This window comes from Candoia aspera, chromosome 2 (assembly GCF_035149785.1).
Source record: "Candoia aspera isolate rCanAsp1 chromosome 2, rCanAsp1.hap2, whole genome shotgun sequence".
Lineage (NCBI taxonomy): Eukaryota > Metazoa > Chordata > Lepidosauria > Squamata > Boidae > Candoia > Candoia aspera.
This window is the reverse complement of record NC_086154.1, coordinates 106,630,334-106,646,721: the sequence shown is the minus strand read 5'-3', so window position 1 is coordinate 106,646,721 and position 16,388 is coordinate 106,630,334. Positions and strand designations below refer to the sequence as shown.

General features: G+C 37.9%; 1 protein-coding gene across 5 annotated transcripts in view; it reads right to left on the bottom strand.

The window, feature by feature from the left end:
- The window catches only part of TNRC6C (trinucleotide repeat containing adaptor 6C), a 161,317-nt gene that overhangs the window by 49,977 nt on the left and 94,952 nt on the right, over positions 1–16,388 (bottom strand). For 4 of the 5 annotated variants that reach the window (XM_063292877.1, XM_063292874.1, XM_063292876.1 and 1 more), the window contains exon 5: positions 5,943–8,519. In XM_063292877.1, coding sequence (XP_063148947.1) covers positions 5,943–8,519 — 2,577 coding nt within the window. Of the gene's footprint in view, positions 1–5,942; positions 8,520–10,693; positions 10,908–16,388 lie in introns of those variants that run through there. The other variant, XM_063292879.1, reaches the window with a different exon arrangement.

The following is a 16,388-nucleotide window of genomic DNA, read 5'->3' as shown; positions in this document are numbered from 1 at the left end:
CATATTTTAATTCAAACAGAAAGCAGCTTGTAAGCTAACTAGGTGGTGCAATCTTTATGAGCAACCCTCTTTTCTATTCTTCACACTATGGATGATTTCCATAAGAACTTACCATCATGGGGGCGGTGGGGAATACTACAAAGTCAAATATTATTGCTGCTGTTTACCAATGCCTTGTTATAATGCAGTAGGTCTCTTTGAGGAAAATACATTATATATCATTCTCCTAACTACTGGCCAGTAGCACAGGAAAAAATCATTTTTAACTTTTAACACCTAAGCTGACTATTTTGAATAAGTCAGTTTAACAGTTATTGTGTATTAAGGAAGCAGGTTTAATTTTACTGCTATTTTGGTGGAGCATTTCAAACATCTCATATTCAAACATACAAAAAGGCAAGTTATAGCTGGGCTATCTAAAGAATGAAGTCTCTTAAATAGTGTATATCCCAAAACTAGGGTAGTGGAAGGAGTTTCTTCAAGACCTTTGTCCAAATCCCTGTTTAGCCACCAGTTGGGCACGTTTGGACAAGTCCTTATCCAAGAACAAGGGAGTGACCTCAGAGGCTTACCACAAGGATAATACAGTCTCCATAACACTTCGTAGGTTAAAATTGTTGCTAAGCTGTTGTTGCTAAAACAACAAAAAACCAGAACCTGGTTAACAGTTTATTTGTGGCCATATGGCTATGATGCATCAGGTGGCCTGGTTTCTCTTTTTCTTTTTCCTTTTTTGTACAGAAGCAGAAAGGTTTTGAAAAGTTGAGGGAAAGACCTGAAAAGCAAGGGAACAGGGAACAGCGGGCTTACGGGGAAAAATCCAGAAAAGAACTAATGAGAAAACTGGTAGCAGAATGGATATAGATAGGAGAGTTTCATAAAGTAGGAGCTCAGAAATAAGGAACACTGATATTCACATATGGATTTGAGGTTGCTCCTAACAGGACTTTATGTTAAAAGCCTTCACTAATTTTTGATAATATAATCATACCTTGGTGTAATTATATTACCGTACAGGAAAGTAAGTACAATTAAATATTATGAAGGAAGCTACTATATAGATAGTAAATACTATGTAAATAGACAGACTTTATTGTAGTCACTGACCAGAATTTTGCAAGTTAACAAAATAATTAAAATAATTAGTTTCTATTTCAAATAAAATCAAATTATTCCTATTTCAAAGAAAGTAACATACATTTTTAACTAGGTTGTCATGGTGAACAGCGCATTCTAGTTTTACAGATAGTGTAACAAAATCTAGTCACATTCAAGGCAATAAAATGGCACAAGTCTGATAAAAGGAACTGTACATAAAGTAAATTATAATTGCCAAATATACTTTGCCAAATAGGGAGCTATAAAGTGGGACCTTACAGAAGGAAAAATATGAAAGGCCACAAGCTTTGAATTCAATGGATTCTTTTCCATAAGGGCACAGTCTTAGTTTGTAAGGGATTTTTAAAAAATATTTCCCTTTAAGAACAGCTGCTGGGAAGATATTGAAATATGCTAATATGTATTATTTTAAAAGCTTTCAGCTTCTCCATGTTTAACACCAACCTCAACACTATAATAACATGGGAACATATATTCATCTGTTAAGTAAAAAGATCAGTTTCCGAGGGTTCTCTTTAAATTCAATAATTATTAAAAACAATCAATCTGTAAGCTATAAATCATCACTAAATGCACTGTGTATTGAGCCACATATTATGTAAATTATTATTCACAACAAGGGAGTTCATGCCATGCCAAATTAGTTATAATTATATGACAACAATAACATGCATTAAGACACTCATAGTTTGTAAAGTTCTCCAAAGATCAAACTGAGTGCAAAAAAATGCAATCATAATGATGGTTAGTAAGAAAAATCTTAAATAATAAGTTGGGTGTTACTGAAATTTGATTCCTGGAAAAAAATCCAAATTCTATGGTGTTTTAAGAATAGCTATGCATATTTGCATTATTAACATATGGATACAAAACACTTCAACCAAGCAAAGCATGACATTAGTAAAATTATCTAAACCAACAGAATTAGGCATTCAGGTCTCTTCACAGGCACAATATGGAAAATGACAGCTCTCTACTGGAAAGATTACACACACAAATTATTCAGATAAAGTAAATCAAAGCTGATTTATTTTATCTGGATAATTTTTGTATGTAATCTTTCAAATTAAACTGATTCATATAGCAAGGCATTCCTGCTGGTCCAAAATAAGAACCATTACGTAACAGTGATTTGAATTTGCTTCAAACCTTCAGGTTGACTTAGCTTTAAAAGGTTACACTTGACTGGTTGATGATATGATAGGACAGCATTCTTTATTTAATTGTATTTAAAAAGGTGATTAGTAATTTATTCATGGAGACTAGTTTCCTAAACTAGCTATATATTCTCAAATGAACTAGGACAAGCCAAACAGTGCATTCATACAACAGCAACCTAACAAGAAAATCAGTATTACAGATAGTTGCCTAATATTAATAGAATGCAGGATCTATTAAACATCAATTCCTGCTCTTGGAGCCATATGATTAATATAGTTCATATTTATTTGATCATTCCAGGTATGTATTATATCTGACTTATAAGAGGGTTACTAGACATAGAATAAAGTAAGTAATACCTAGTATTCTTAACAAAGAGAACCCTACCCTACTGGGGTTTAATAGTACTAGTTTGTTTTAGAATTTCAAGGAAAAACTGATCAACTACTTTCTCAAATAAAGGTGAGGAATGTTTTTTTATCCCGCCTTTATTATTTTTTTATAAATAACTCAAGGGAGTGAACTTACCTAATACGCCTTCCTCCTCCTATTTTCCCCACAACAACAACCCTGTGAGGTGAGTTGGACTGAGAGAGTGTGACTGGCCCAAGGTCACCCAGCAGCCTATCATGCCTAAGGCAGGACTAGAACTCACAGTCTCCTGGTTTCTAGCCCAGCACCTTAACCACTAGACCAAACTGGCTCTATCTTCTTTCAAAGACATAATATATATTTAAATACAGTCCCAAGGATTCTCATAATTAAATCCTATCTCCATTACTACAGTTTTTAGTTCTCCATTCAAAATGATACTAAATGATCCTCACTGACTAAACCATCCACCCAGCCTGATGCACACTCTATCAGAAATGTGTTGTAGAAAAGTATAAGCCCTGTCCCTTCACCATGCCAATAATCACCAGTATGACCTATGGCATATCAGTTATTCCTCCTATACAGAGGCCCCCACAATAATCCTTTCCTGAAGACAACTGCACAATTGTCACATGGGACACCTTCTGCACAGTGAAAGAGAGGGAATTTTATATAATGAACTACTGGTGTTTGGTTAATATTTATAAAAATAATAAAGGTGGGATAGAAAATAAGTAAATAAATACATTTAGTGAGACTAATCTGAAATGTTATGTTATCCCAATGATAAATGAACTGGTGTCTGATGATCCTTGAAAATTTCAGCATTCCTTTTTTTAGCACCAAGTACCGCATACAGTCTGAGGAACATTCATTCATCCAACTAGACAATGGACTATGGAAAGTGGTAGAATACTGCTCCTGTTCATCAATGTTGCTTTTGCTGTAGTGGCAAGTAGAGCCCTCATAGGGTTCCTTAATCACTCTAGGAGTCTTTTTTTAGACTAAGACATAGTAAATATAGTGCCCTTAAGTGTATTTATCTGTTGCCACTTTGATGTAACAGTGGCAAATACTGCGTCAGGACTGTTGAACAGATGATGAAGGAAATTCGGAAAGCACTTGAAGGACTGCTGATGCTGTATCAAAAACTGATTCTACAAGTCACTGGAGGGACAGGAGACAGTCTGCATCAAGCACCACAGTGTATTCTGATACCTCTGTAGCTATAAAGAAAAGCCTACAGATACGACTATGGGTGACTATGATGATTTTGGGTTTCTTTTTGCCCTTAGAGAAAAGGGTTATTTCTCTAAGGGCAAAGCAAAGGAAATTACTGTAGCACCCAGTATTCCACAACAGGAAATAATCTAAGAACATTTACTACCTCGGCTTCTACATTGTCTGTCTTTTATATACTACCTTGATCAAGTATTTTATTTTTCCATATTTTTTATCGGAAACACATTTTTGCTTTTTTCCTACACTTTGATGTTGTATTTTGATTCTGTATGTTATTTTATTTGCCTCTGAGCTACCCAACAAATACAAAGCTTTATCAATTCATAGAGGTTCTAATGAGCAAAATATACCAAAAAAAAAAAGAACACCTAACTTTGTAATCCACCAGCCAAAAGGATCTGGCAGAAAAGATCTCCTTCTGTTGTCCTTATAGGCCTGCAAGTACTGTTTGTGGTTGGGGCATATTTGGATAAATGCATGCAGTTGCTCCTAATCTGCTCTCAGCTGCTTAAGCACATATGTAGCTTATTGGCTTAATTCTTATTCCTTTGATTAAACTATTTATTTGCTTATTTAATATTATTTATACCCACTTTTCTGCTGATATTCCATGGACACATTTTTATTTTATTCCAAAATATTAGGTGTTTCATATAATTATAGAAATACAAGCTTAAAATTCTCTAAGCTTGATTCTCTTACTCTAAACAGAATACAATACTGGCAGCTGCCTATACTCCAGTTCTACTTGAGTAAGATAATAGTTATTTAAAACTCAAAAGTTCTAATAAGTGGACAAAATATTTGCTATCACATCTAATCAAAACCTATTCAATCATTCCTAAATATATGGTATCCCATATTTATGAGAAATGGGTAATTCCTATTTGCAGTGGATGAAATGTCCTGGAAAACTGTTTTCTTCAAATATTTGTGCCATTTTCACTGAAGAGAAACAAAGAAAATGACACAAATACACTTAAACTAAAACTAAGTAACAAAGAGTGTTCAGTATGAGTTGCAATCTTCCTGTAGGGGTCAAAAAAGCTAATACTTGGAGAGAAGAAGAAAGGATTTGGAAGTTTTCAGACATTTCATTATGATGTAATAACCTGTATCAATGCTTTTTTTGCTATTGTTTATTTAATGTGAATGCTTTCCAATATTGTCATACAAAAATCTCTTTATTAAAGCTAATGAATAAAAAAAGTTGACTCCAACAACTAAGCAGACTTTAGGTTAGCAACAACTATAGAAATATATCTTTGGCAAAAAACACTCAGATGTAGTACCTGATATCAGATGTAGTATCTGATAATGAAAGTCAAAGACTGGTCAACACACAGGTCATATGAGAAAAGAGAACTGAGAAAAGACTGAAAATATGGCTTAAGTTATGAAGACAGTATTTTAGGATCAGTTATGTGAAGTGCTAATGGACTCACTATTATGTTCACATTGAATGCTAGCCAATTACACTTAATTGTCAATCTATGGTCCCGAACACATTTACTTGGTTATATACATTCTAAAGTTATGGAATCAGTAGCATCTCTACCCAATACGATTTCATAATCTGACCTTTCTTTGCACCTTTTCCACTTTTTCTTTTAGAACAAGGAATTAATAATGCTATTCTTTTAAATGAAAGATGTTCCATAGATTCATTTTATTGCGTATTGTTTCCATTTTTTACCCTCCTGCTGATCACTTAAATCTATGTAATTATGTTGCTTTCCTAATTCAGGTGACAATCCAATACACACTTTCCTGAAATTAAGCCTTACTGAATTTAGAATTTTATTTCGAGCAGCTACGCATAGGACTGTATTATCAGCCTTTCATGCCTGCTTGATTGATGCACTTTAAATTTGGATGGAAAACAAATCAGACATTTTTGTGCAAGCAACAAATTGGAAACCACATTTATACCTTATACTTTCATTTTAAATATGAACATATATTTAAGGGGGAGTACATAAGTTAACAATAACAAGTATTATCAACATTAGCTTCATGCTAAAAAATCAAAATCTGTATCCTACCTGGACCAAGCAGAGGGGACCGGTTTGACTGGGCACTTGTCTGGTGCGGTGGCTGAGGTTCAGCCATGTTTGCGTTGATAGTGGTGGTGGTGGTGGTGGCTGTGGTACTGCTCTGGATTACAGGATTGTTTCTATCCCACATATTTACAGTCTTGTTATTATTGTAATTTGGGTCACCCCAAGCTGAGGTACCATCATCAATCTCCATCTTGCGCCGAATGGAAGGTGGAGAGGGCTCTTCCCACCCGGTTGCTTCACTGCTATCTTTCTGTTTGGCTGGCACTGGTCCACCAACCCATCCTGATCCAGTCTGTTTAACAGAAGCAGCTCCTCCCCAATTACTCACATTGTTGTCCTGGGATTTAGAAGCCCAATTTTGTTGGGGACCGGATTTTAAAGATTCACCCCAGCTTGTACCTGTATTAGCTTTGCTATTTGTGCCATTTCCCCATCCACTGGTCCCAGAACGTGTAGTGTCATTCCAACCAGACCCTGATCTGTTGTCAGCATCCCATCCAGAACCATTCTTTTTCCCATCTCCCAAATGTCCAGGGATAGATGAGGCATCAACCCAATCTCCACCACCTGAAGTCCAGCCTGGATTTGATTTCTGTCCATCTCCCCAGTTTTGAGATTTAGGTTTCTGAGATTCCCCCCAAGTAGGCGACTTGTCCTCCTGATTTGTGGTCCCACTCCAAGTGTGGCCACTTTTGGCAGCAGCAACATTATTGACAGCAGTTGAATTTGTTAGCTCTCCCCATCCCCCAGGGCCATTTGGCCCTTTGTTATTGTTATCACCCCAACCTGTATTAGCTGGAACGGATGCAGGTGGAGAGCTGACCCACCCAGATACTGAAGAGGTATTTGTACTGTTCATGATGGACCCATCATTCTTGCCCCCTGCATTTGAAGGCTGAGTAGCTGCACAACCCCAGGCTTCAGTTCCATTGTCATTCTTTCGTTCAGACCTTGGAGATTCTTCAAATTCCCAGGCAGTGTTTTGTTTTACAGGCGTCTGTCCCCATCCAGTGTTGGAAAGAACCCTTGGGTCAAGGTCACTCCTTGGCAGTTGGACTTGTCCTTGGTCTATCATTCCCTTGTCTCTTCTTCGACACTCTCCAGGGCCTTCTCTTCCAGTACTGCCTTCATTCTGACTTCCATTGCTATCATTACTTCCTTCACTACCTGTGTTGCCAGTTGCCGCAGCTTTGGCCCAAGAGTTTATTTGATCGTTGCCCTGCTGCATGGCAGGATTCTGGCTGGTAACACTTGAACTATCCCACCCTGTTGATCCTTTCCCACTGATGTCATTACTGGAATGCTGGTTTGGGGGTTTGCTCCATTCACCATTAATACCATTACTAGTGCTGCGGTTTGGATGTCCCCAAGCACCAGAATGCATATTACCAACGCTATTGTTGCCATTGCCCCTGCCCCATGCTAAGACTCCAGGACTGGCAGGATCCCATGCATTTGTTCCATTCCCTTCCTTTTGCACAGCACTGCTGGATCCATTTTGCTTAGCACTTAATGCTGAGTTCACAGTGTCTCCATTCCCCTGACTGAACCCAGAATTGCTGTTTCCTGTGGCAGGATTACTTGGGGATATCCCCCACACTGAATTGCCCATTCCTTCACCACTACCCCCACTGACTTGAGAAACTGATGTCCCATTAGCACCAGGAAGGCTTTGCAAATGGGGTGGGATGATGGCCCCCATGCCAACAGCCATGCCCCAGTTTGGCAGTCCATTTGTCTGCATTGCATTGATAGGGTTTGGTGAAGAGTTCATGGGGTTAGTGTTATTTGGTCCATCAGTGTTAAGGTTCTGAGGTTGTACGCTGAAAGACACATTCTGAGAAGTGGACGTTTGTGGTTCTGTGCTCTCTTGTGGCAACAAGTTTCCCCAAGCACCTAAGGTGCCTGCTGGGTTCCCATTCTGGTTGCCCATGTTCTGACCTATGGCACTGACTGGACTGCAAATACTGGAAGGGTTGCCTGCTCCCACAGTTCCTTCATGTCCAAGTACAGGCCAGGCAGCTGGATTGGCATTGGGGTTAAGGTTAAGATTAATGCCAGCATTTGAGTTGGAAGCACCCCAGCAATTCTGACTTCTACCATCTCCAATCATGTTGTCCATCTTTCCATCCCCACCACTGGCAGAGCAGTGAGCTAAGCCAGAGTTGGAATTGGTGGCAACACCCCACACTCTGGTTGAGTTTCCATTACCATTTGCTCCCCCAGCTCCAAGGGCACTCTGGTTAGAAGTGCTTTGGATGAGTGCTCCATTGGTGCCATTATTGCCATTGGGTTTCTTTGTATGTCCAGTGAAGTTGCCTTGGGCACTCCCTGTAGCCATGCTACTATTCTCAGAGCCACAGTTGGAGGCAGAGTCAGTGTCTGTAGTACATTCTGAGGCAGACTCAGTCTCAGTTCCTGTAATGGAAGGCCACGCTTCCTTGTCAGTCCTGTCTATTATCACTTTATCCCAGCCGCAACTGGCTTCACTTCGGAAAGTGGGCTGCTGTCCCCAGTGAGTATTCTCATAGTGGTCTCCCAATCCACTGTGGCCAAGGTCTGAAAAATTAAACATTATGCAAATTAATCTGTTGACAATGACAGAATTCACAAGTATGGCTTATTACAATATTTGCACACATATTTCTATTTCTAAAGCCTGTCATACAGTTGTATATCTGAAAAACAACAAAGCCTATGTGATGGGGTGAAGGATATGCATTAGAAGGGTGAAATATAGATTTTTATATAAATATAGTGTTCTAAGGTATAGTAATGCACTAAAAATTCCAAGCTATGATAAAATAACTCCTCTCTAGGCTAATACATCCAGGTTTTAGATACATTCAGTACTTCTATTTCTCTTATGAGACTGCACTAATAAAACCAAGTTTCTTAAGCTATACTGTGGGGCATACAAGCTCATACATTTTTCTATTAAGCTACAGAAAGTTAAAGGTAAATTAGTTTTATTCAAAACCAACAATAATGCAACGAATTTATGAAGACAACCAATTCATTATAAGACCATATAAGGTAGTTTAATTTTTAGAAAGTTTATTCTTTTATCACAGACATTTAGGTGGAGTCCTTGGTGCTCTCTGAGCTTGGTTGTTTGCTTGCAGATGTTTCATTACCTGACTAGGGAATATCATCAGTGCTCATTTAGGTCTTGAGCTTGAAAATTTACATTTAGGTCTTGAACTTGGAAATAGAAACAAATAGACCCAAAAATTACAATGTTACTTTCAGGGTTTTTTAAATACTAAAATTAAAAAGATAGAAGAATTAATTGTTTCACTGAAAATTAAGTCTTTGATATAATGCTTAGTACTCCTTACATATAAATGACATTCCAATGTGGGCAGTGGGGTCAATATAATCCTGAACCATGAGGGAAAAGAGGGCAAGGGGTCTTCTTACCTATGTCCTAGTCTTGCAAAGCACAGTGCTCGCTTTTGAGATTAGGAAAAGCAAGGGAAATAACACAACTGCTTGCAAGGCGGTTCAGGGTGAGGCTTTTCATGTATGTATACAGGAAATTTTAAATATTAAAAAAATTAGCTATTTGTAATAAAGACCACTAATATTTTGTTCTGCAATGTGAATTACTATTAAAAATAAACTGCATTTTGTGTAGTTGTCACAGATTATTTGGGACTTTAATGAGAAAAATATCAAACCAAGAGAGTAAAATTGATATTTAAGCCTTCTATAAACAACCGGTAATTTTTATTTTTTTTAAAAAATAACTTGAATCTTTAGGATGGAAGTGACAAAATTATTTCTAAATGAGGATTCATCAAAATAAAAATTTAGCAGTAAAATGTTGTTTATATTGAACAGTTAAAGATGCTTTTAACAGTTAAACTCACCATTTGGTTTCTTATTTATTTAAAAGATCAGTTAAAGCATGTTAGAAGGCAACATTCTAAAGCAGAATGAAAACAAAACCTTATAGATAATAATGTGGATATTCAGGATGAAGAAAAAAAAGTTTTTTAAAATACATAAAGGGACTCCTTTAGACTGTCAAAGTCTGTTCATTATTAAGAGGCACCTCCAATTTCTACAGCACTTATAACCTGTGGGTCAAACACTTTTTCAAAGGTGAAGTATTTATCTCTGTGTTCTGAGTTTTTAACTATAAACATTTAAGTGGGAATTGCAAGTTTGTCCAACATGAATGACTGTTTAAATGCTTAAACTCTAAGACTGTGCCAGAAAAACTAATGCAGATATGAAGGAGTTAAGGGAAAAACCCAAAATAAAACAGCTTCATTTACAGACAGAATCCAATACTAAGTCACACAAGTGGAAAAACCTAATTTTCTTTTCTTTTTTTCTTTCTGTCACGGTAGGCAACGAAGTATGCTCCCTCTGAACCTTTAATGCATTCAGAAAAAGAGCTGAGCAGCATAAAAGAGAACATTCTTCATTATTAGATAATGAGTACTCTGTGAAATACTAACACTCCAAAACCAAACAGCAGTAGATAATGACAAATAATAACTTCATTTTTCTGCCCAGCGCAGCATATCTTTAGCGAGCAGCTCTTTCTCTGAGGACGCCATTTTATCAAACCTGAAAGGCAGCCAAAAGCTTAGGACGCTGTGCTGCTGCTGCCTCTAAAACATTATGTAATAAACTGATTTAACAGAAGCAGATGCTATGTGCCCCCCTCCCTTTTTTTCCTCTTGTTGCTCTAAAGGGGCCAACGAGTAATAAAATACCTGAGGAAAGGTGACGCCCAACCATCCTAGGAGACGCTACATTGTGTATAGAGCTGCCTCCCCTTCTGCATCTAGGTTCGCCTGGGCTCTGAGCTTCAATATGTCGGCTGTGTTGAGAGTGAGCCTCATCCTGTAGAGCTGCCAAGAAAACCGCTCAGTGCAAGTGTGCACCCAGACAACCTGCAAGCTTGCTCAGGCCTTAGCTCTGCTAGCTTTGGAAATGCTCCTTCTATGCAGGGAAACTCTTCTACTTTCCCCCCTCCTCCCCTCCCCTCCCCCAGCCTATAGCCCCCTTAACTCTGGGTAAGGCATCAACAGATGAGGACTTTAAAGCTTGATTATCTAATTGTAGCTGACATTAAACCGATCTTGCTTCCTCCTTAAATTCTTTCAACTGTCACAAAACATTTTCAGTTCGAGACCTAGCCACAATTAGCACGGTGGCTGCTTTTCTTCTGGTTTTGAAAGTCAGCCAAAAGAACAGTCGCATATTGCTGATTGGCTACATGCAAACACATTCCTGCCTTCTTTGTATTTCCACCCTCCTCTTCCCCCTGAAAAAAAAAAGTGCTATATACTTGGTATACTAGCACTAGCAACGATTTCCCCCACCCTTCCTAACATTTTTCCCACAGGTGCAGGGTTCGCTTTTTCGGATCAACCTGATGTTGATACTTGACATTGAACCAGGTAATCCCACAAGTGCTTAATTGTTTCGCTGCTTTTATCGAGAATGTAGAAAGCATGCAAGTGCATTAGCAACCACAGCTTTGTCTGTGAACATGAGGAATTGTAACTACATGCCCCAGAATTACAAAACAAGCAGCAGTGCTTTTTCCCTTCGATATTTCCATCTGTTTTACTGTGGAGGTGCAAGTATTTGATTTCTAATTGAGTCTTTTTAATAGTGTTTCTCATCTTTTACTGAGCACTGTGTGGTTTTTATGTGAATGATGGTACCAACAGCTGATCCAAAACAGGACATTTTCAAATTTATAAGATACAGAATAATCATCACCGTTGCGTTATTGACTCGAAAGGAAGGTAGCCCTGAATCCTTCTCCTTAAGAACAGGAAGAAAAAAAAAACCCTTCTATCCCATTCATATCTCAGACCCTCCAATTTTAAAGATAATTTGAAGGAAGAATTGGGTATATATTTATATATTTATTATATTTGTTCTAGTACAGTCCAGGTATTCCAGAAGTAATTCAGGTATAATTACTCTAAAGATAAACTACAAATGAACCCTAAATTTCATTCATTAGCTCCTAAAATGTATAATTAGGATAAAGATATGTATATTGCACTAAGCACATGTAGGTACACATTTAACTTTCTGCAAAACTCAGCTATGACTTTTTCCTTGTTTTTAAAGCAAATTATCACTACCATCAGAAGTTACCAGCAGTGAGACACTACAATTAAAACTACACAAACATTATTGAGAAGAGAGAAGTGCAACTGAACAAGTAGGATTCTAAATATTAACAGTAAATATTATTCTGCATAATATAAGAACAAAAATAAAAATATTCTGAAACTTGCTTGTTAAATACATTTAAGTAACTTTTGTACATATGATGAATAATCTTATGTACAAAAGTTTAAAAAAGAGAGATTATGTATCATGATATCCCTTTGAATATACAGGTTGAAATGCCAGAACTGCCATCGCTAAGCAGCAGTCACATGATGTTGTGCTTTACGATCACATTGCTTAGTGATGCAAATTCTGGTCCCAATTACCGTTGTTAAGCAAGGACTACCTGTATAGCTCTATCATGAATTTCTCAGTAGTTACATCTGTTTTTTCCTGGTACCAAGGATTAATGGATTTAGTTTTAATGTTTTATTCAGACCTCTTTATTACTTCATTTTTCTTATTTCTATATTCTACATTTCATGCATTTGAACCAATAATATATATAGTCCAATATGTTTTCTTCTCTGAGGTAAAATAAACAAACTAGATAAACTTATGTATAACACAGAGAAAAACTCCAATAAAAAAGGAAAAGATAAGCAAATATTAAACAGTATTGAAGTATTTATGTTGTCATTCCCAACAAAGCAAGGGTTGGCAAGGTAAATATCTTATTGTCAAGTCAATTTAATTCTGTGTATTAAACAAACATTTGACTTCCATTACAAAAGTTTCCCATGTTGAGTTTTTGTTGGCAGCAATGCTAGGGGGATGTGAGAATATCTCTCACACCATATTTATACCTGGATTCTCATTTCTAGATTGAATTGTACAGTAGATTGTTGCTGGTGGGATATTTTTTTAAAAATATTTTAAAAGGTATTTTAAATATTAACCATGTTATTTCAATTATTCTAACCAGTAAGGAGAAGAAAGAACAGCTATGGCCTATATCCAGCCACTGTTGGAAGAAACCCAAGCACCTGTATACCATTTTATGAAAATCCCTTTTGGATTTTCTGAATGCTTGCATTACTTTGCCACAGAACATCAGAACTTCATATGGGTCCTACTAATTCATAAAGGGAGTTTGAGAGAAAGTTGATAACTATTTTATTTCATAAAGTCATCAAACATGCTATTTATGTGTGTATTTGTACGATTAATTAACTGCCCCAAAGGATCCCAAAGAATTCTGAGTTGCATACAAAATACTGTATGTATTTATATTTATTCAATTTATATAGCCGCCCATCTCACGTACAGTACATGACTCTGGGCAGCTTACAGAGTTAAAAAAAACAAACAAAAATAACTACAACAACAACAAAAACCATTAAAACATATTAAAACAATAAAAACTATTAAAACCATTAAAAAACCAATAATCTGTGGGTGATAAAGACATGTGATAAAGAGATTTATGGGGGAATGCGTAAGGGGTCTGGTAGCACATCTTCCGACCAACAAACTCCATGAAAAGGCATAAACTTCTGTGAGCTGTAGCTCACGTCATCAGATGCTGCAGGAGGAGAGCTGTATTAGTCTATCATGGCAAGCTCACCAAAGCTTATGCTTTTTCATAAAATATGTCAGCTGGAAAAAAATGCCACCAGAATCTGGATTTTTTTTCATCAGATGCGGTACTTAATAAGGTAATGTCACATAATAATCATAATATTGTAAAACCCAACTATTCTGAAACCAATAACTGTATACAATCAACCTCCAAAGACCTTCTGAAAGAACTTATTCTTCAGAGCACCACAAAAACAGAGGCCACCCTCTCCTTGGGGGACAAACTGTTCTACAGGAGGGAACTCCTCACAGAGAATGCCTACTGTTGAGCCCCTTTCCATCAAGAACTGTGAAGCTAATAAGACCCCAAGTTGCAGGCCTCATCTCTCTGGAGAGCACACTCCTGTTGAGAGTCAAACGTGGTACTGTCCTGAAATCAGCAGACTTCTGAGTTAACTACTGTCCTGCTTGGGTTGATACTGAGCTTGTTACTCTCCTACCAGTCCATGATAGCCTCAAGACTCCAGATAAGGACTTCTACTACATCTATCATTTAACCTGGGGTGGAGATATATAGCTAGGCATCATTAATTTATCTGTGTGAAAAAGTACTCATGCCCTTAGATTCAGTAACTGATTTTATCACCTTTAGCTGCAAAAACACTTCCTGTAATTAGTTATCAGTCCTTCACATTGCTGTGTAGGGACTTCGTCATGTAACGTTTGAGAGTTCTCTAGCATCATGAACTACTCTTTTTCAGGTCTGCCACAATATTTCTATAGAACTTGGCCACTCCAAAACAGTGAAATTCTTTTTTCATCCATTCTCTTGTAGACTTAATATATTTGAGAACTTTATCTTGCTGCATGATATACTTGCACTTCAGCTAATAAGCAGATTTATTATTTATTATATCAATGTATATAGTTGTGCATCTTGCAATTGCAACTCTGAACATAGCATGTTATTACTGTGTAAGCAGATGGCACTAATATTCTCATAACATTTTCTAATACAAAGCAGAATTCATGTTTTGTTCAACAACGGCATGTGGTGTCCTGTTCAGACTATGAGGCGGCCAGACAGGATTATTATCAAAACTACTCTTTATTAAGACAACTATTTACAACAATAAGACCATGTGATAAATGAGATAAGACTGTTTCCGATCAAGACCACCCAGGCAACAACGGAAGAACAGGCAAGATTGCAGGATCACACTGTGGCAGAACCACAGGGCAGGATTCACTGACCGAAGTTGTGGGACTGGATGATTCTAGGAAATGTGGCAAGACGAACTGAAGGTGCGAGTCCGCAATCTGGAACACCAACCAAACTGGGCTGGCATGTGGAGGCTAGGGTAGACCAAACCTGAACCACTGGACAAAGCTTAGCTCTGGAGGCTAGGCTGGGCTGGACTAGAGACTCAAGGCAAGGCTGGAACCCTGAAGCCAGAATTGTCTGGGCTAGAGATTACAAACAAGATGGAGAACTAGAAGTAGGCCTGGACTGGACTAGAAATCCAGGACTAGGCTGAGAGCTTGGAGCATGACTGGACTGGACTGGAGATCCTGGGCTAGGCTGGACGCTTGGTGCCCAACTAGACTGGACTGGAGATCCTGTGCAAGGCTGGAAGCTCAGAGCACAATGAAACTGGACTGGAAATCCTGGGCAAGACTGGAATCTTGGAGCATGATTAGGCTGGACTGGAGATCCTGGATTAGGCTGAGAGCTAGGAACAAGACTGGGAATGCTCTTGGAATGCGCTGAATGGTGGTGGCGAGGTCCGGAACGGGACACGAGGCTGAGACTGCAAGAATCGGCAGGAAGATGATCTTCTATGGCAGCTTGCGCAGCGGGTAGGTCCTCAACAATAGCATGTCTGCCTTTTATGCTGAACCTTCGCGCGCCTGTTCCCATCTCAGCCAATCAGGCTACCTTCTCCTTCACACGCTTTTCTGCATGTTTTTCGCATGCGCTGATTGGAGGATTCAAATCCTCCTCCGAAGACTGGCCAATCAGCTGCTGTAACTTCTCCCGCACTGCTGAGTCACTTCTGGGTTTTACTTTCCTGGTTTCTGCCTGGTAAGTTTCTGTTACCCCTTCTGACTCAGAATGAGTTTCGTTTTCTGAGTCAGAAGCCAGCTGAAACCTCACATGTGGTCTAGGTTCTGAGGCAGCAAAGCATCCCGAAACTATGACATTACCATTTCTATGCTTAATAACTAGTTTCTACCACACCAAATTCTATAGCCTGAAAAGTTCCAATTTTGACTCATCTGTCAATATAACATTCTTCCAGAAGTCTAGACAGTCATTCAAGTGCTTTTTGGCAAATTTGAGATGAACATCACTGTTCTTTTTAGTCAGCTATAGCATTCTCCTTGCTACTGTCTCATGAATCCTATTTTTACCAAGTGCTTCTCTGATTACAGTATCATGAGCACTGACTTTAGTTAAGGCAAGAGAGGTCACTGAATGTTGTTCTGGGGTCCTCTGTGATTACTGCATGATTTTATGCTGTAGTCTTGAAGCAATTGTTTGGAGTGTGGAGTGGGGCTTTGTTTAATAAGACAGAACAACAGAGAAAGAAAAACAATGAAGTAAAAAAAAGAAAAACAATAAAATAACATATCTGTAAGAGCTTCTTATATATGTACACACATACATACATGAATGATTATGCCAGTTGGCTACCTGAATTTTTAAATAAAGGTAGATGGAAATTTTACACACATTAAAAAAGAATG